The 21,362-nt window shown below is 33.3% G+C and overlaps 1 protein-coding gene across 21 annotated transcripts in view; it reads left to right on the top strand.

The window, feature by feature from the left end:
* The window catches only part of TRIQK (triple QxxK/R motif containing), an 84,681-nt gene that overhangs the window by 34,001 nt on the left and 29,318 nt on the right, over nt 1-21,362 (top strand). For 8 of the 21 annotated variants that reach the window (XM_025433509.3, XM_025433517.3, XM_049103790.1 and 5 more), the window contains one exon: nt 10,381-10,462. In XM_025433509.3, coding sequence (XP_025289294.1) covers nt 10,381-10,462 — 82 coding nt within the window. Of the gene's footprint in view, nt 1-8,033; nt 8,113-8,643; nt 8,710-10,380; nt 10,463-21,362 lie in introns of all 21 variants that reach the window. The other 13 variants (XM_049103781.1, XM_049103782.1, XM_049103783.1 and 10 more) reach the window with 5 other exon arrangements.

Here is a 21,362-nt window from a genome sequence, read left to right as displayed (position 1 = left end):
GTCATGTGTCCAGATGCCACAACAATCTGTGCATTAAAAAGGCATTAAAATAAAAGTAAGTAAAATATTTGTGGGGATTTTTTGATGGAGGCCAGGGAATTAGTGATACTATTATGTTTAGATAAACTAATTCTTCGAGGTTTTAGGAAAAACAAGAGCTTGTTTCCTTACAGCAATTACAAATATTTTATAATGTGTATTTTTAATACTCTCCTACCCTCACCACCTACCCTTTATCTTTTTTTCCCTATTACCTCCTTTTATTACCTATTTTTGTTAATGACATACTATCTCTCTAACCAGATATTTTGCCAAGTGTGGTCCATGTACCACCTGGGATTGAAAACCTTGGCAGGGAGTTGGTGCTTGTTAAAAATTCAGCTTCCTTGGTCTCTCCCCAACCTTCCTGACTGGGTATCTCTGAACAATGAAGCCTGGGACTTTGTATCTTAATCATCACTCAAATGTGAAAGCATAGTTATCTTTAGCTCTTCTTCTGCCCTGTGCCTCCTTCCTGCTATTCCCAAATTCTGAAAAGTCAAACACTAAATGTCTCTTCCTTTTTACTTACTATGTTGCTCTCTTAGTAGATTGCCTTTGGAAAGTACCTAGATTTGTTTTAAGCTTGTTAATTATCTTCAACCTTCTAGCCTTTCTAATCACATTAAAAAGTAACCGCTTTGATTACCTCATTGCACAATACCCTCTTAATGTTCCCTGTTGAATTTAGAAAAAGTCTGAAGATTCAGCCAATTTTTAAAAGCTTCTAAAGTTTTGTCAGACTGCCTCATTCAACCTCCACCAGAGAGGTTGAAGGATCTTCTGGTCCCTGCTGAGTCCTTCCATCTACTTCCAGCAGCGTTTCTCAAATGCTAGTGCACAGAATTACCTATAAGCTGGTTAAAAAGAAAAGTAGTGATTCTTAAACATTAGTGGTCAAAAAACAAGAACAAAACACACAAGCAAAAAACCCCCCTCCCAAAACTCTGGAGACTCATGGACCTGGGCCCTTGAGATTTTGATTCAGTAGGACCATGATGGGGGAGTCTGCATTTTAATGAACATCCCACACAACTCTTGACATTGGTGATGGATGGACAGCATTTTTGACAAATGCTGACCTAGAGCCTCTAGTTGTTCTGTTGAGTTCATATGCCTAACTAGACTCTAGAGACTGGAGTCTTTCTTCTGAGGTGTTCAGTTCCAGCCAGCTGACCCTTCCCAAAGGGACTGGGATTCCTCATTTTACCTAGGCCACAGCTGACTCAGGAGAGGCCTGAGTACTCGATGCAGTTTGGAGATGACCTAATAACACATTCCTGTTATCTTTCTTTGCTGTCCAAGATGACACATTTGACCATTTGTCCTCCCCTGAACACTTATGCCCCTGTTATTCTGTGGCTCATTTTCATTGTTTTACTGAACCAATCTCTTGCTATTTTCTTCCTTCTAGTTCTCTTTATATCCCTCTTGAACCCTATCCACCCTCAAGCACTCCATTGATTATCACTTTACCCTCTTGACATTAATTGAAACCTGATTTTTCTCATAGACACCATTTCCCTAAAGCCTTCTTAAGTGGAGACTCTTCTTTCTTTAACTCTCCCCATACCTGTGGACCATAAGTCTGGTTGTTATCTTTTTATTTTCTTATTGCCACTTCTAGTTCATTTACTTTTCCATGCAAATAAAAACAAACAAGACAAATGAAGGAAGAAACCCATCTCCTTTGTAGCTGATTCCTTCTGACTGTAGTACCCTCGACCTCTCTTTATTGCTGTTAACTGTGGCTATGCAGGTCACTCCTCTGTCTTCCTAACTTAGAGTCTTTCTACCTTAGCCCAAATCCTTCAACCATTATGGGTGCCTTCGCTAACCACATGTGTGAGGTTTGTATTGTTCTGGCTTCTCATTTCCTTAACTTGTCTTCCCTGCTGGATCATAACCTGCTCTGTCACAGCAATAACATCGGTCACTCCATAACTCTCTGTTAATAGCCTTTGTTCTTTAGTCAAAGAAACTCTAGTTCTTTTCTTCCCAAAACTTTGGTTATTTGATCTCATCCAAATCTTTAGGTCCAAAAATTAGTCTACTTTCTGCCTAACTCTACACCCTTTGCGGTTTTCACTTCCTTTTCTGTCTTTAGACACCACGGCATATCACTTTATCCACTTTATATAGTATCCTAAGCTTTATGGCCCTATTGCCCTGCTGTCATGCGTCTCTGGGAAAAACCTAAATTTTGCTTAATCCAGCTGTCTGTCCCTTCCCAAAGCCAGCAGTGAGCAGCTGAGCATGCAGAAAAAAATAAATGCTATTTTCAATCATGTAGTTTAATGCTACCATGGATTCTTGGTTACCAAATTAATTCAGTCTCATAGTGTTTCTCATTAATCCTGTTTTCCCCGGACAGCCCTCTCTATTTGTCCCCAGCATAATTTTTCCCCAGCATAAATTCCAGCCTCTGCACTCTCAAATTTGCAGTTTCTACCTTCCGTTTCACTCTTAGAAGATAATCATGCCTCTTACTTCAGATGAATGTGGAGCTGCCAGGTTGGAACTCCTACTTTGGGCTACCAGAACTCAAAACTTAACACGTATTCTTACTATCTTTCTTTTTTTCCTCTTTCCTGTTAAAGTGAAAGAGGTAGCTTGCTATGATTATTATGTCAAGTGTGCGCTGAATTCTGTCCCTTTCTACATACTTGAAAAGCCCAGTAATTTTTAATTTTTTTCCTGTCTTTTTACCCTCTCACTTTCTGCTACTGGCTCCTTGTACTTATTATTTATACGGACTCCAGTTTTCATCTGCATTCAAAAACAAGCCCTCAAGAGTAAAACAAAACAAAGTATAACCAAAAAAGCTTCCTTAACCTCTCCCTTCCTCTCTGCATAATATCCTCTCTCTCCCCTTCCCTTTACTTACTTTGTAATAGATTTGTCTATGCCTTCCATCTCTGTTTTCTCAACTCTCATATATTCCTTCACCCATGGGAAGTAAGTGTTTTAATGAGTGTTTCAGGAAAGAAGCAGGGACCACCATTGTTAAATGATGTCACAAGGGCATAAAACTGATGAATACTCATTTGGTTTAGGTCTAAAGGAGCCATTGCTTCTTTCACTCAGCATACTATTTTTGAGATTTATCTTCATTGTATATTATCAGTATATATATATTTTTTTGCTGAGTAATATTACACTGTATGAATATATGAATAAACCGCAGTTCATCCGTTCTTCCATTGATCAACATGGGGGCTATTTCCAAATTTTAGCTATTGTGAATAGAGATACTGTGAACATCCTTATACAAAGCTTTTTTTGTGGGTGTATGTATTTATCTCTCTTAGATAAATACCTAAGAATGGAATTGCTGGCAGTTAACATTGTAAGAAATTGCCAGTTTTCCAAAGTGATTGTGATTTTATACTCTCATCGGCAATGTATCAGGATTTCAGTTGTTTCACATCCAATTTTTTGTATAGTAAAGCTTTATTTGAACCATTCTAGTGGGTATAGTGAAATTTTAATTCTTATTTTAATTTGCATTTTGCTGACTACTAGTGGTGTTGAGATTCTTCATGTACTTGTCATCTGTTTATCTTCTTTGATGAAGTTTCTGTTCAAGGCTTTCGCCTGTTTTTTTGTTAGTTTGTTTGTTTTTATTGAGTTGTATGTTATATATTACCTGAGTAGTTCTTTATATATACTGAGTGTGAGTTCTTTTTTCAGATACAGATATTACGAGTATTTACAAACTGTTTATAAATTACACATTTATTTTCTTTTTTCTTCCCGGTATCTTTTGCTGAGCAAAAACTAATTTTGATGAAGTTCAATACATTTTTATTTTTTGCCTTTATGGTCTATCCTGTTTGTGTTCTGAGAAATATTTGCTTACTCCAAGGTCATAAAGATAATCTCTTTTTTTCCTAGTAGCTTTATTGTTTTAGCTCTTTTGTTTAGGTCTATGACCTATCCTCAATTGACTTTTACATGTGGTGAGAGATAGGGGTCCAATTTTGGTTTGTTTTCCCATAATGATATACATTCATTATAGTATTCATTTTAGTTCCATCATATGGCTGAAGGATGAGTCCCAACAGCTAAGATTCCTTTCCTAGAATATGACTTTTTGGGGTCACACAGACAATTATCTTGCAGTTACTTTTCTTAGGAATTTTTATGTCAATGTGGTCAAATGATCAGGATTTTAGAAATCACTTTTCCACGTATTCAAGCCTTTTTTTTTTTTTTAAGATTTATTTATTTGAGAGAGAGAGTACGAGCAGGGGTGAGAAGCAGAGGGAGAAGGAGAAGCAGACTCCCCACTGAGCAGGGAGCCAGACGTGGGGCTCAGTCCCAGGACCCTGAGGTCATGACCTGAGCTGAAGGCAGATGCTTAACTGACTGAGCTACCCAGGTACCTGCCCCACCTAGGTGACCCTCAAGTGTTGACATATTCTTTCTGTGGCTCTAAAAGAAATTAATTTGACAAAGTGAAGATGAGGTGGACACTTTGATCCCTGAAAACACTTAGAAGACCATTGTTTAACTCTCCAGTTTTACATAATAGGACTTTGTCCTACTTGTAATAATTTATCTCAATATATATATTTATGTCAAAGTATTCATTGTCTACTGTGTCACACTTTGACAGTGTCCCAAATGACTTCTTTTTTTCATTTCCTTAAGTGTGGAGGATTATCTTTGGAAATCTGAATCATGTGCCCTTGCTTGAAATATTAAAATATAGATTTCACAAATGGGAGAATATGAAAATGACATTTAAAGTACATTGCAGAGCATGAGTAAATTCATAAAAATGTGAACGAGCTTGTCAAAATCATGGAACTAAAAGCTGAATTTGATAGTACACCAGAACATGAGTAAGGAGAACAGACACTTGTGTTATTAATGGTTCTGTATATTAAGAGTTTTTGCTTTATCTAGGAAATGGGCCATTATTTGGATGACTTAAATATGCTGCTTACACAATCAGCTTTGAATTTTTAAAACATCAGTCTGGAATAATGAATGCATCAGATCAGGGACAAGTGCCTTCTTTATTTACCCACTACTCTGTTCATCCCAACATCTGGCATAAGATTTTATTTTCATGATTGGTTCTCAATTCTGATCCAGCCATAACCAAACATCTTTTCTGCCTATTTATAACTTCATACTAAAGTAAGAATTTTTTGAAGGAAGGGTCTTTTAGCCTTAAAAACTGAGATCATTATTTTTTCTGTGGTCATGGGTTGAATTTTTTAATAACCTGTGTTTTGATCTGTATTTAAATGTCACAGTCTGGATTGAATGCTTTTTCTGGAAGCAGAGACATATGTGAAGGCTTCAGGTTTCTTATTTCTTTACTTGTTCTTTCTGGATTTCATAAAAAAGGTATAAATGAGCAATAAAATACCTTGGTCAGAATGTGATAGGATATTGTACTACCTTTGTTTGTTTTTAAAGGTCACATATTATATTTAAAAATACATGTGGCAAATTGCTGTGTAAAATTAGGTTAAGAAAGGATATTAAAAACAAAAACATTCTCTTTAATCTGAAAAGTCCTGGAGAGTGTTAAGTTTTAATTAAATAAAAATTAATTATGAAGTATTTTAATATGCAATTTAGGCATTAAATAAAATTAGCATTTTTTTCTTCCTTAAGTATGTGTTATCAAGTTTCAAGAATGTTAAAAACTTCTCTGATGATTTAATCTGAAATCATTCCTACAGCGAAATTCATAAATAATAAATATTATCTTATTAATCCATATTTTAGTTTAGCTGGGTCTCAGAGCAAGTTAGTTCCTCAGGGAATGCGGTGTTCTTTATAAAAGAAGGTGATGAGATGTAATCTCCAAGGAATTAAATTGTGAAAACAATCTTGGTATTGTACATGCTAATATAAATCTGTTATTCCCTTTCCGCATCTATCACAACACATTTTAAATTGTGGCTGATCTTGTATGCAAATAGCTGTCTTATTAGAAATTGCGGCTCTATGTGCTAATGTCTCCCTGGATTTCTTGGGAGTTTGCTATCTTACCATCAAAGCAATAGAAATGAATGATGATTACTGCAAGGCTTTGAAGAACAAAGAAAAGTCAGAACATTTTAGAGGTTCTAGATGTCCGAGGCACTGACAGTTTGTACCATACACATGAATGGGAATCTCTTTCGATCATTTAAAATAGCCTCAATGTGTTTATTAGAAAAGTAAGATATTTTCTGCCTTCTTGTGTTTGTTACAGGTAATAAAATGTAAGTCATTTTTGCATGGGTGTGTTCTCTAGGCGTGTTCTGGTTTCAACATTTGGTAAAATTTTATTTTGCTTAAAGAATAGAATAGGGTAAATAAAGAATAGAACAGAATAATTTCAGGGAATAAAGTTTTAAAATTTGAAATTTTGGTTAAGGATTATCAGTCACTAAAATCATTAGGAACAAAAATTTAAAGCTAGTTCTTCTTTAATGCATCTCTTAGGTTGATATTCTTTTAAAGATTTTATATTCACAGGTTATATGCATATAAAATGTATCCATAGAATACCGGCCTTTATAAAAATCCAGGTTTTTTTTTTTTTTTTAGCTTTTTTTGGTATCACTTTATTTAAAGTACATTTTAAAGTAAGTAAAATCTAATTCACTTTGTTGAAAAGATACTCTCTATGAATCTCTTCCTTTTTTATTTACTATCGGTAAGGAATGAATAAAATACTGACCTCTAAAATGTTATCTCTGTTAGGATGTTGATTCAAATGACCAAGAAGGAATTGAGGGACGCAGTGAGTGACCATTTTGGTAGTTAGCCTTAGTAATTTGCTTTTTAAAAATTTAAGCTATTCCATAAAGGCAGCACACAAAACTAAGTTGAAAAGGAAATAATGTCTGTGTATTTATTTATTTAAGCCAACTTCTCTCCTAAAATGGAGTAATATTTTTTTAGCTCCTTAATAATCAAGATTAAAATAACTTGCCTTGACTCCTCTTTACAATTAGTAAATGCAAAACGCTATGCAAATGGTTGCTATATGAATAAATTATAACATATCTTGATATTTTTTATGATGCTTGTATTAATGTTCTGAATAATAACAAGTGAGAACATAGGATTAGGTGATGACTTAGTTTCATTTTTGAAATTTTAAGGTTGTATTATCTTAGATATGATAACTACATGTTTTATGAGAGGTGAAGATTTAATTTATTTGACTTTTTGTCTTACTTTGCACATTCTTCAATATTACCATAATGTTAAATATGAAGATTATTACAAAGAGAGACATAGATTTCTTTTTAGCAGAATTTATAGTTTCTTACACATAAGTAGTAATTTTTAATTTGGGGGTGCCATTTACTGTATTAGGTGGTATCATTGTTGGGATTGCCCTGTATGACCATATGTGTAAATAAACAATACAGTTTGATCTAAACCAATTTCAAAGACATCTGGCATTTGAGAACCTTAATAGTGTTCTTTAGGATAATTATAGTCCAGTAGCTTATACAGGACATCTATATATACTTGTTTTCCTTAGGGTGATTCTGTTAGCTGTAACAAATAAATCTAAAATGTATAGAGGCTCAAATGCTACAAGTTACTTCTTGTCCTCACAGCAGCCTGAAAGAGAAAAAACAAGTAGGTTGAGTAGCTTTCCTTTGTGTAGTCATTCAGGGCCCAGGATGTCATAGGCTCTTGCCATCTTCATTAGATTATTTTCAGCACCACTCTGGGGGCGTCTCATTTTAGCCAGATGAATGAGCACATATGGAAAGTCTTTATAGGTTGGTTCTAGAAGTAGCAAACACTAATTTTTCATATTCTGTTGGCTGAAACTTAACCACATGCCCATAGCTAGCCTTAGAAGAAGTTGGAAACTCTGTCAAGGGAGCTCAAGAAAAAAGAAAAAGCAAAAACAAAGGAGAACATGTATTTTAGTAAGCAGCTAGCAATTTTTCCCATAGTTCACCTTTCTGGTCATGAGACAGCCATGCACAACATTTTTCTTATCTCTTTTGTAGGAAGATCTTAAAGTTCCCTACTTACTGCATCCAGAACAAAGTCAAGGATCTCAAGCCAGTGCACAGTGCTCCTTCTCAGGTTTGAATGTGGTTCCTTGAAGTTTACAGACAAACTTTCCTAATGGTGAAGCAGAGAATGATAACTGCTTCATATCCCCTATAATCATTCCCATTTAGAAAGGGAAGAATGGGAAAAATGGGAACCACACAGGAAGCACTGATCCAGCATGAGGACACTGAGAAGGCCCATTCATTGAACTGACAGAAGTTTCTTCCTTGGACCATAATTATGATTTTTTTAGAAGTGAAATTCCCTTGTCCGTTGTTCTTTATGGCTCTGCCTTCTGGAGGGTTCTGCGTCCTAGTCACCTGTGAAGTGGCTGTTACAGATCTATAGCGTTTGCCTTCCTTGGGAGCTGCAATGGGCTAATTTAAGTTTAGAGGTCCAAGGATTTATTTTCATTCTCATACTTTTTTTAGACAAATTTGGTTTCCTTGTAAATATAATTCCCTCAGATTTTAGTAGCCGTCTTAATATTTCTGGCTAGTTTCATATGACCATGCAGTTTCTTTCTATAGTTCTCACACCTATTTATTTTCTATTCCTCAGAACTCCTCTACTTGTCTCTTTCTACCTGAGTGGCTGCTTCCAGGTGATCTGAAACAATAGGTCCAGGTGAGAGAAGAGGATCCCAATCTACTTTTTATCTCTCTTTCTGTCTCTTTGAGAAGTCTTAATGGACCTTTGTTCTTCAAAGCCTTTTTCTCTTCTATTTCTTGCTATTTGGCTTTTAGAAGAAGCTGGCTTTTCCAACCTTGTTAGTCCCCAAATTACGTAGCTCTCTATCACTTTGTATTTTTGATTATGAATTGGCCAGTTCTTGCCTCACCGCATCTTTATTCCGAGTTCCTTACTAGAAGCAGTGAGGTGCAATTTCTAGGCGCCACTCTGGGAACAATTAAGTCTGTAATAAATAGACCTCACCACCCAACATATATAAGTACTCTAGAATTTCATTCCTTTTTCAGTCATTCTACTTTTTGGTAAAGTACTAAGATGATAAACAAACTAGAGTTTATCCTCTTCCACCCCAGGCTGACCAAAGGTACTGCATTCATACAGGTACCCTTAAGGTTTGTCAGGGGATAATTTCCGTTCTAGCCAATTGGAAGGTGAAAGAGAACACAGCCTTCAACAAAGATTTTAATGTTCAGGTCTAGAAGTGACATACATGACTTCCATTCATATTCTTTTGACAAGCACTAACTTACATGTTTGAAATGAGGCTAGGAAACATAGTCTACCTCCATGCCAGGAAGAAAAGGAGAATTTGAATTTTAGTGAGTAGGTTATAATCTCTGCCATATATTTTTTCAAGTTTCTTTTTTTTTTAAGTTTCTTTTTTAAATTCAATTTGCCAAGCATATAGCATAACATCCAGTGCTCATCTCGTCAGTTTTTTTAGTTTTTATTTAAATTCCAGCTAGTTAGCAGTGTAATGTTAGTTTCAGTTGCACAGTATAGTGATTGAGCACTTCCGTACATCACCCAGTGCTCCTTGCAAGTGCCCTCCATAATACCCATCGCCTATTTCACTGTGGCCCAACCCCTCTTCCCTCTGGTAACCATCAGTTTGTTTTCTGTAGTTAGGAATCTGTTTCTTGATTTCCCTCTCTCTCTCCTATCCTTTTTTTTTTCTCCTTTGCTTGTTTGTTTCTTAAATTCCACATGTCTGCCACATATTTAATTTCAATAAAAATAATAAGATTTGAAAGATGTGTTGTGGACTAAATCAAACAGTGCATATAATGTAGTAAGCATGAGAATATTAGGAAATGGTAGCAATTTATACTATTTATAGGAGAGACAGACTAGAACTCAAATTTATGCACTTTGTTACCTATGTCATGCCTTTTTTAAAATGTCATGTCTTTTAAAACAAGATTCAAAGTAACTGAGATTCAAACTTTAGCCTTTTTGTGTAACAATAGCATACTGCCAAGAGCATGCCTATAACCCCAACCCGTCTGAATAAATAGTACATGATTTTCACATTTACAGATAATACTCTCTAACACTTTGGTTTAATTGGGTATTGATAATACTTGATAAAATGAATGTTACCAAGAACAAATAATTGGGAAATTTAATTACCAGCAATTGTATCCTGGATAATTTATTTGAAAGAATTTTGTGTTCTTTACTGATATCTAATGGGAGTAAGTCAAAGACATTTTTACCCATTGCTTTAAAAATGAATTTTATGGAATAAATTATTCCTGAAGTTTGTAGATAGTCCTTTTGATTTTTTTAGGACTTCATCATAATTATTTTCTTTCTTTGCAGCAGGCATTTTGGAGATCAAAGATGGGTAGAAAAGATGCCTCCACTATAAAACTTCCTGTTGATCAGTACAGAAAGCAAATTGGTAAGCAATGAATTCCCTTTGATACATTCCTGTGAATTAAGATAAAGAAAAAAGCAATTATGTGTGATATTAAGAAAATAACTTTTCCCTAATACATATGATACACAGAATATGAATACAAAGGATTATATAGTTTTTAAAGAGCAAAAAATAAGTATAGCCCTGCTTACTAATGCAGAAATACACTTTGTGTACTTGTGATTTTCAAAGCTCTTATAATTTTTATTAATTTAATAAAAACAAAAATACATTTTATTATTTTTATTAAGGCTAGAAGCTTCTATATAGTAAATATTTTAGTATCATCATCTATTAAATCATTTCTTTTTCTTCATGTAAAAATTTTGTTGATTCAATGACAATAGTTTAATAAGCCTGAAATTCCTTAAAATTTTATTTTAACAAATGGTGGACCAAAGTCCACTTACCAACATGAAAAAAAAAACAACAACAAAAAAACCAGGAAGCTTATCTATTTTAGATTATATGCTAAGTACAAGATTTTCTACCCATTCTTTTCAAAGGTACATGAAGTGTTTATAAAAAATTTACCCACATACAAAGTCATAAACCAAATCCCCCCAATTTTAATGAATCTATATCCTACAACTTTGAGCAAAGTGTAGGAAAATTAGAAATTAGAAATCAGAAGCAAAAAAGGTAACTTATCCTTTCCCATTTTGCATCTTGTCTTTTTACATGGTTCTACTCATTCCCACCCATTCCCACTTCTTTGGAAATAGAAAAATAATAATTAATAAAAAAACTTCTAAAAAACTGAATGATAAACAGAGAAGTTACAACAGAAGTCAGAAAATAATTATTAATACCAAAAGAGAATACACTTATTTTCTAAATGTGATATATAAGGAATACTCCATAAAGATATTTTTGTAAAACAAAGGAGATGCAAAATGAAAAGAATATCTAGACTATATATAACCAATTGAAAATTTATATGTAGAGAAATAAAGTCTTACTATAAATAACTAAAGTAATCTGGAAACCCAGTGGTAAAATGGGTAAAAAAATGAAGAGGCAATTCATGAAAGAGGAAATCTAAATAGGCAAAAAGAATAAAAACAAAACAACTGCTACTACAATAAAAAAATGATATCAAAAGGGCCTTACAAAATGATCTGACTCATCTAACTGATAAATCATATTACAAAAGTATTTCTAACTAGATTGATTTCTTTTTTTTAGAAGTTTTATTTATTTATTCATGAAAGATAGAGAGAGAGGCCGAGACACAGGCAGAGGGAGAAGCAGGCTCTATGCAGGGAGCCTGATGTGGGACTCGATCCCGGGTCTCCAGGATCATGCCTTGTGTCAAAGGCAGACGCTCACCTGCTGAGCCACCCAGTCATCTCATAACTAGATTAATTTCTTGAAGGATGGTTTATGATGTTTGATTTTTTTTTTTTTTTGTATAGCCTTTCTTCCTTCACTTGTAGGATGCCTGATGAATGAATAGTGTGGGTTGTTATGTTATTTACGTTTAAATAGGACTGACTTGATCATATTAAAGTCTCTGATCCAATGGCATCTGCTGACCACATAGAGAATAGTCATATTGTGGATCAATTCATAGTCCAAATATTAAATACAAACTCTTAGAATTTTGACAAGCATATATACCCAGGTAACCAGAAATACCAATCAAAATAGAAACATTTCCATTTTCTCAGGTAAATCTTCGTATTTGCTTCCAGTCAGTCTTTACCTACCTCCATATGCATATGCAACCACTGTTCTGATTTCTATCACCATAGATGATTTTTTTTTTGCTAAAAAAATCTTGCAAAGGCTTTTATTGAAATTGAATTTTATGTAACGATCAATTTTGGAGAATAGACACTAAAATCTAAAGTCTTGTTTTATAAACATGACATATTTTTCCTTTTATTTACTTTTATTCATATTTATTAGAGCCAAGGGAGGGTGAGACAAAGTGATATAATATGAAGGCCTCAGCCCTGTTCTTATACTAAATTGTTCAGAGGGTGCTGTGATAGGCATTATATTCCCATACAAAGTTCTCTTTCCTGTTTTACTTCTTCTTGAAAATATTAACTTCACAGATGCACCTGTCTCACAAGATTCTTTGGAAATCCATAAGAAGGGTTAGACCAGTTTGTAAAGTACAGTGTTGCATGGATACGAGTTATCCTGTGTGTGTGTGTGTACTTTGCAAATATAGTAATCATAATCAAACACAATATACTAAAAGTAAAAGAGTGGTGGTATACTTTTCTTCACTACTTTTAAGGATAATGCATTGCAGTCTTAAGATATGCATATATGTATATACATAAGTATATATGCATATACTATAGAATATTATAATATCTAAGTTTTTTTAAAGACAGAGAGATGAAATAGAAAAGACTACTGACCAGTTAGTTAATACAAACTAATTAATTAAGATATTAACTAATTCAAGGATTTTTCTTAAGGAAGGATTTTTTGATTTCCTGTATCAAGGTTAGAAAATACCACAAGCCTAAGATCATACTAAGGATGATAGATCTATCACTGGCACTGTCTCCCCTAAATGGAGTCCTATGCAGATGTTTCCCAGATCTGATCAAAAGTGTGAGGAGAGAATAAAGCAGCTAAAATTATCTTGAAGAGATATTTTAGTATTGGTGGTTAAAAAAAAGAGAAATATAAATAGCAAAAGAAATGAGTATCATAGTGTTTTTTGTTTGTTTGTTTGTTTTTTTACTATTAAAGTTATCAGTAAGCTACTTTAGTTGCTAGTTAATAAACATTCACAAAGAATAGTGGCATTACATATGTGCATTGTCCTCTTACTAAATCTCACCTATTTATATAATTTCTGTTTGGTCAATCAGGAACTGTATTTGGTAATACTGTGTTGTTTTTTGAATGATGATTTTAATATCACTGTTTAATGTTTATCTTCTGCCAAAAGTTTTGCCTTTTCAATTAGGTACTAAATGACAGTGATTAATGGCTTTCATAAAAGCTTTCTTTATATTATTCTTTGCTCAAGTAAGAATAAAGTGAGCTAATGCTGAGTGGAAACACCTTGTAGATACTGATCTTTACACTAAATGGACACTGTTTTAATTACTATAACATGATCTTGAAATGTGTAGTGAACTAAGATGAAATACCTTCTTGCTTTCCAGGCAATGCACCTAAGAAAAACAATATTCTGAAATATTACCGGCTAAAACAAATTGGTTTTGGTCCTATCATTTCTTCAGATATAATATTGAAAAAATGGATAGTAAGATTGTGTAATATTACATGTATTGTTCTAGAGATAAATCATTTCAAAATTGGAAGAAAATTTTATAAACTGCTTTAACATAATTATTTTCTAAATATATGTTTTTAAGTATATCAAGCCAAATAATATTTATATGTGCTAGGTAAATCATTATAAAAAGACAACTAATTTACTTGTCAATCTCTTTTTCTTATATATTAAAGTTTGCTAACTATTATTAAGCATCTTGTGCCAGACACCTCTTATTTTATCTTCACAGTAGTCCTGTAAAAGAGCAACTACTATTATCTCCATTATTAAGATTAGGAAGATTTGGCACAGATGGGTTAAAGAATTTTCCCAAGCTTCTACAATTGGTAGGAGGTAGAGCCAGAACTCAATTCCAAAGAATTGACCACAGAATCCCTTCACTATACTACTTCCTTGGGGTTGAAGACTATAGTAGGTACTAGCAGATGAAAGATAATTAAGTTATAAGATTTGAGTTCATGGAATTGACAGTACAATAGCACTTTGGCTGTCAGGAGATTCTGAGGTAACTCCGCTCCTAATTTAGAAAGACAAAAATACGATGCTTCCATTTCTTCTCTATTTTTAAAATTTCATCATACTTTTTATGATATTGATATACCATTTCTTAAAAGTTTTTATTAAAATTCCAGTTACTTAGCATACACTGTAATATTAGTTTTAGATGAACAATTTACTGATTTATCCCTTCCATACAACACCCAGTGCTCATCACTACACGTGTATGTATTAACCGCCATCACCTATTTAACTCATCCCCCTACTCTTGCTGGTAACTATTTTTGTTCTTTATAGTTGAGTCTGTTTCTTGGTTTTCCTCTCTCCTCTCTCTCTCTGTTTCTTAAGTTCTACACATGAGTAAAATCATATGGTATTTGTCTTTCTCTGACTATTTCACTTAGCATAATACTCTTTAGCTCCATCCACATCTTTGGAAATGGCAAGATTTCATTCTTTTTGATGGCTGAGTAATATTCCATTGTGTGTGTATTGTGTGTATGTATCCACAATGTAATATATTACTTTGATATTACTTTTATATTATACTAATTATATATTAGTATATATACTACACACTACATCTTATTTATCCATTCACCAACAATGGACATTTGGGCTTTTTCCATAATTTGACTTTTTTTTTTTTAAAGATTTTATGTATGTATTTATGAGAGATACACAGAGAGAGGCAGAGACACAGGGAGAGGGAGAAGCAGGTTCCCTGCAGGGAGCCCAGTGTGGGACTCAATCCCGGGACCCCGGATCACACCCTGAGCCGAAGGCAGATGCTCAACCACTGAGCCACCCAGGTGTCCCCATAATTTGACTATTGTTGATAATGATGCTAAAACATCAGGGTGCATGTGTCCCTTTGAATCAGTATTTTTATATCCTTTGAGTAAATACATAATAGTGGAACTGCTGGGTCATAGGGCAGTTCTATTTTTAACATTTTGAGAAAACTTCACACTGTTTTCCAGAGTGGTTGCACCAGCTTGACTCCCACCAACAGTGTAAGAGGGTTCCCTTTTCTTCCCCATCCTTGGCAACATCTGTTATTTCCTGAGTTGTTAATTTCAGCCATTCTGACTGGTGTGAGGTGATATCTCATTGTAGTTTAGGTTTGTATTTCCCTGATGGTGAGTGATGTTGAGCATCTTTTCACGTGTCTATTAGCCATCTGTATGTCTTTTGAAAAATGTGTATTCATGTCTTCTGCTTATTTCTTAACTAGATTATTTATTTTTTAGGTTTTGAGTTTGAGAAGTTCTTTCTAGATTCTGGATACTAGCCCTTTATCTGATATGTCATTTGCAAATATCTTCTCCCATTCTGTAGGTTGCTTTTTTTTTTTTTTTTTGTTAACTGTTTTCTTTGCTGTGCAGAAGCTTTTTATCTTGATGAAGTCCCAATAGTTCATTTTAGCTTTTCTTTCCCTTGCCTCCAGAGACGTGTCTATTAAGAGGTTGCTACAGCCAATGTCAAAGAGGTTGCTGCCTATCTTCTCCTCTAGGATTTTGATGGTTTCCTTTCTGACATTTAGGTCTTTCATCCATTTTGAATTTATTTTTGTGTGTGGTGTAAGAAAGTAGTCCAGTTTCATTCTTTTGCACTTTACTGTATAGTTTCCCCAATACCATGTATTGAAGAGAGTGTCTTTTTCCCAGTGGATATTCTTTCCTGCTTTGTCGAAGATGGGTTGACCATATAGTTATGGGTCCATTTCTGGATTCTCTAATCTGTTGCACTGATCTCTGTGTCTGTTTTTGTGCCAGTACCATACGGTCTGGATGACTGGAATCTTGTAATATAGCTTGAAGTCTGGAATTGTCATGCTTTGAGATTGCTTTGGCTATTCGTGTCTCTTGTGGTTCCATACAAATTTTAGGATTTTTGTTCTAGCTCTGCAAAAAATGCTGGTGGTATTTTGATAGGGATTGCATTAGATGTTTAGATTGATTTGAGTAGTATAAACATTTTATTGTTCTTCCAATCCATGAGCATGGAATGTTTTTCCATTTCTTTGCATCCTCTTCAATTTCTTTCATAAATGTTCTCTAGTTTTCAGAATACAGATCTTTTACCTCTTTTGTTAGGTTTATTGCTAGGTATCTTCTGGTTTTTGGTGCAATTGTGAAGGGTATTGTTTTCTCTTTCTGCTGCTTCATTACTGGTGTATAGAAATGCAACAGATGATTTTGTATGCTATGACCTTTTTGAATTCATGTATCATTTCTAGCAATTTTTTGATGGACTGTTTCAGGTTTTCTACATAGAGAATCATGTTGTCTACAAATAGTGAATGCTTGACCTCTCCTTTGCTGATTTGGATGCCTTTATTTGTGTTATCTGATTGCTGAGGCTAGGACTTCCAGTACTGTGTTTAATAATGGTGAGAGTGGACATCCCTGTCATTCCTAACTGTAGAGGAAAAGTTCTCAGTTTTTCCCCATTGAGGATGATATTAGCTGTGGGTCTTTTGTATGTGGCCTTTATGTTGGTGAGGCATGTTCCCTTTATCCCTACACTATGGAGGGTTTTTATCAAGAATGGATGTTGTATTTTGTCAAATTCTTTTTTCTGCATCTATTGAGAAGATCATATGGTTCTTATACTTTCTCTTATTAATGTACTATATCACATTGATTGATTTGTGGTTACTGGCTACCCGCACAGCAGAGGAATAAGTCCCACTTGATCGTGGTGAATGATTCCTTTAATGTACTATTGGATTCAGTATCCTAGAATCTTGTTGAGTCTTTTTATATCCATGTTCATCATAGATATTGGCTGTAATTTTTCTTTTTTGTGGGGTTTGGAATCAAGGTAATGCTGGCCTCGTAGAAAGAGTTTGGAAGCTCTCCTTCCACTTCCATGTTATGAAATGGTTTGAGAATAGGTATTAATTCTTTAAATGTTTGGTGGAATTCCTCTGGAAAGCCATCTGGCCCTGGACTTTTGTTTGTTGGGAGTTTTTTTTTTTTTTTTTTTTTTTTTTTAATTACTGAGTTAGTTTCTTGGCTGGTTATGAGGAATACTGTTATTGTTGAAATAACGTTTTCTCTGGTTATAGAATTCTCATTTGGCAGGTTTTTTTCTTTTTTTCCCCTGTGTGATCTTTCAACATAAAATATTTCCACACTGTATTTTGGCTATTATTTTTGGTCACTGGGAAATCAATCTAAATGTTATGTCTTTAAAAATAATCAACCTTTTCTTTTGTACCTCCTTTTAAAATTTTCTGTGTCTTTGGATTTCCGCAATTTCACTATGATGAGTTTAAGTATAGATTTGACTTCATTTATCCTACTTGAGGTATTGTTATTGTAATGGCATATGTTATTGTAGGTCCATTTCTTTAATATGTTCTAGAAAATTCTTAGCCATTGTGTTTACTTCAGTTTTCTTCTTCTTTTCTCCTTTTGGGAAAATACCAGATATTCTATTGTGGTGTAATAGGATATATGTATTTTTAGCTGCTAAGTTGTTCTCCAAATTGGTTGTACTGTTTTATAGTCCTATGAACAAAGTGTTGTCTATTTCTCCATATCTTTTTGTTATCATCAGACTTAAATTTTTGCCAATCTCATGCACATGCAATTGTATTTATTCTTATTTTAGTTTTCACTGTGTTGTTTACTGAGGTTAAACTTATCTCATATATTTACCGATTTTTGGATTCTTTTTCTTTTGTGAATATATTGCTGCTCATATTTCTTTTCTTTCCTTTTTTTGGTGAGTGGGCTTTTAACTGCTCTTTCCTTTTCTTTTTTTCATCTGTTCATATATCTATAGTTTCTTTTTTTAATTTTTTTATCTATAGTTTCGAGAATGAATTTGGATAACACATTTTGTGGTAAAGTTGAATGAACTATATTAAGTTGTTTTTCTCTCATTGTATTGAATTCTTTATGTACACTGATAATAATGCTCTGTTTCTTTATTATGTTATTAAACTTGCTTATTGCCTTGGAAATATTATTATATCATAATAATACTTGTTTAATTACTACAGCTTTGGGTTTTTTCTAATTTATATATTTTTTAAAGATTTTGGGCAGCCTGAGTGGCTCAGCGGTTTAGTGCTGCCTTCAGCCCAGGGCGTGACCCTGGAGACCCAGGATCAAGTCCCATATTGGGCTCCCTGTGAGGAGCCTGCTTCTCCCTCTGTCTGTGTCTCTGCCTCTCTGTCTCTCATGAATAAATAAATAAAATCTTTAAAAATATTATTTATTTGAGAGAGACAGAGATAGTGATAGAGATCATGAGAGAGAACATGAATGGGGAGGATACAGAGAAGCAGGCTTCCAGCTGAGCAGGGAGCCCAACATGGGGCTGGATGCCAGGGCCCTGGATCAGGACGTGAGTCAAAGGCAGACACTTAACTGCCTGAGCCAGGAGCCCCTTACTACAACTTTTTAATACATCTTGACAAACGGTAAAACAAATCCTCTCCTCTCTTTGTTGTTTTTAAAACCTGTGTCAATTAATTTTGGTCTTTTATCCTCTTGTGTGAATTTTAAAATTAACTTTGTACAGTCATGAAAAAAGGACATTGGTAGTCATCTTGGGATTATAGTAGATTTATAGATTACTTTGGGAAAAATTTATATCTTTATGTATGAAAATTGCATCAATTTTATCATTTTAAATAACATATAGTTGGTGCATTTGATAAATTTTCATTATTTTCTTTATAAAGTTGTTGAATTTTCTGAGTTAAACAGAAGTGATACATATCTCAATTTTTTGCTATTATTGTGGCTAGATCTTATAAAATTATATTTTGCGATTGGTTGTTACTATATAAACATGCTACTGAATTCTAATTGTTAATCCTATATTAAGCAACTTGAGTACATTTTATTACTTGTAAAAATTTGTAATTTCTCTTTGATTTTCTGTGTAGTTTTCTAATAGGTACACTTGAAAAAAATCTTTCAGTTCATCTTTTATATCTTGTTATGTTGTTTTTCACTTGGAAATAGAGATATTCTGTTCCTAACTTTAAAGAAAAAGTTTCAATCATTTTGCCATTATGTGTCATGTTAGTTCTAGGTTTTTGGTTACATACTTGTTGAGCTAAGGAAATTCCCCTTTGTTCTTACTTTACTAAGAGATTTTTTCCCCCTTTTATAAAGTAATGAATTATGTTGCATTTTATTGAAGATTTTTTCTATCAGAAGAATATTTTTTCTATCAAGTTATAGTAATAGATTTTCTTTTTTCCTTCCTTTTTTTAAAGATTTGTATGTCTCATGACACAGAGAGAGAGGCAGAGACATAGGCAGAGGGAGAAGCAGGCTCCCTGTGCGGAGCCCAATGTGGGACTAGATCCCAGGACCCTGGGATCATGACCTGAACCACCTAAGCATCCCTATACATTATTTTTTTAAAAAATGGAATTGGCATATGTCTTTTCATTCTCTTATCATCTTTGTTCAGTTTTAGTTTGAACGTCATACAAGATTTCTATAATGAATTGGAGATATACTCTTCTTTTATATCCTATAGGACAGTTATACAAATTTGGAAATGTCACTTTCTAGAATGTTTCTAAAAGTCTCTAGCAAAACCTCTGTCTGAAGCTTTTTATTTGAATGGATCTTTAACAATTTTCTCTCTTTTTTTAATGTTTAAATGACTTATATTTTTGAACCATGCTAGCTAACATATTCAGTGACAAAATTGAATGAAAAACTTTCAAATGTATTCATAAAGTGTGTACATTTTTTTAGTATTTTTAAAATATCTACTATAGTTTCTATTTTTAGTTGATGCAATCTTTATTAATATTAGCTGAGATGTCTAATATTTTACACGTTTTAAAGAATTAGCTTTTGGTACTATGTATTCTGTTGTTTCTTTTTCCATAATTTTACTCTTTAGGATTTCCTTCATTGCGATTCCTTAATTTTTCTTTCTTTTGTAATTATTTGAGTGGAATGCTTTGCTATTTGTTTTTAAACTTCTTAAAAATAATGTATTCATGTAATAGATCAGTTTTATATCATATTGGCAACATAACATTATAGCATTCTTGAGCTTTTATATATATTTATATATGTATTTCATATATATTTATATATTTATGTAATTTTAATTGATTCTTAAACTTACTGTTTTTGTTCAGAAACTTTCAGGATGATGTCAGTTTGCAATATTAAGCTTTTCTCTATTGCTCAGTATGTGGTCAATTTCGTGTATATTCTATCCATGCTTGAAAGGAATAGGTATTCTCTAATATTAGAAACCTACACTGTTTATGTTAATTGTGGTGTTCAAAACTATTTTATACTTTTTATGAATGTTTGAGCTGTCATTCCATGAGAAATAAAGTTAAAATATCCTCATTAAAACTATGGAGATATTAATTTTTGTAATTCTATTGGTTTTTGTCTTTTATATTTTGAGGGTATGTTTTTTGTTGTATAGTATTTCTAAATTGTATATATTTCTGGTAATTTCTCTTTTTCTATTTATCAAATAATGGTCTTTTTATTTTGAAAAATGCATTTAAGTTTTTCATTAGGGCTTTTTTGTCTTATATTAATATTTGTAAATAACTTTCTTTTGTTTAGTATTCTGATAATTTTTTTCATACTGCTTTATTCTTGTTTCAACTTTTGCGTTATGTTTTATGTTTTTTATATAGCCTAAGAATCTTTGTTTTTGAGCAAGCAAATTTAAATCTATATCATTTACTGTGAATGAAAAATCAAGATATATTTCCATAATACTATTTTGTTATCTTTACTTGTGGCAGGTTTTCTTTGCTAATCTCTACCCAAACCTTTTTTCCTGAGAAATCTGGAGTTCTTCTTGTTCAAATTTTGAAAGGTTTGCATTTAATTTAATTTAATTTTTCTTCCTTTTTTCCTTCCTTCCATCCTTCCTTCCTGCCTGCCTTCCTGCCTTCCCTGTTCATCCTCCTACTCTTCTTCCTCCCCCTTGTTTCCTCTTCTTCTTCTTTGTCTTCATTTTCTTCCTCTTCTTCAATTCCTCAAATTTTATTTTGTGAAATCTTGGTCTTAGTGAAATCTAAAGTCTATTAATATCTTTATTTATCCAAAGCAATATAAAGATTTTTAACTCTATATTATT

This window comes from Canis lupus, chromosome 29 (assembly GCF_003254725.2).
Source record: "Canis lupus dingo isolate Sandy chromosome 29, ASM325472v2, whole genome shotgun sequence".
In the NCBI taxonomy this organism is placed as follows: Eukaryota; Metazoa; Chordata; class Mammalia; order Carnivora; family Canidae; genus Canis; species Canis lupus.
This window is presented reverse-complemented; position numbering and strand designations above follow the sequence as displayed.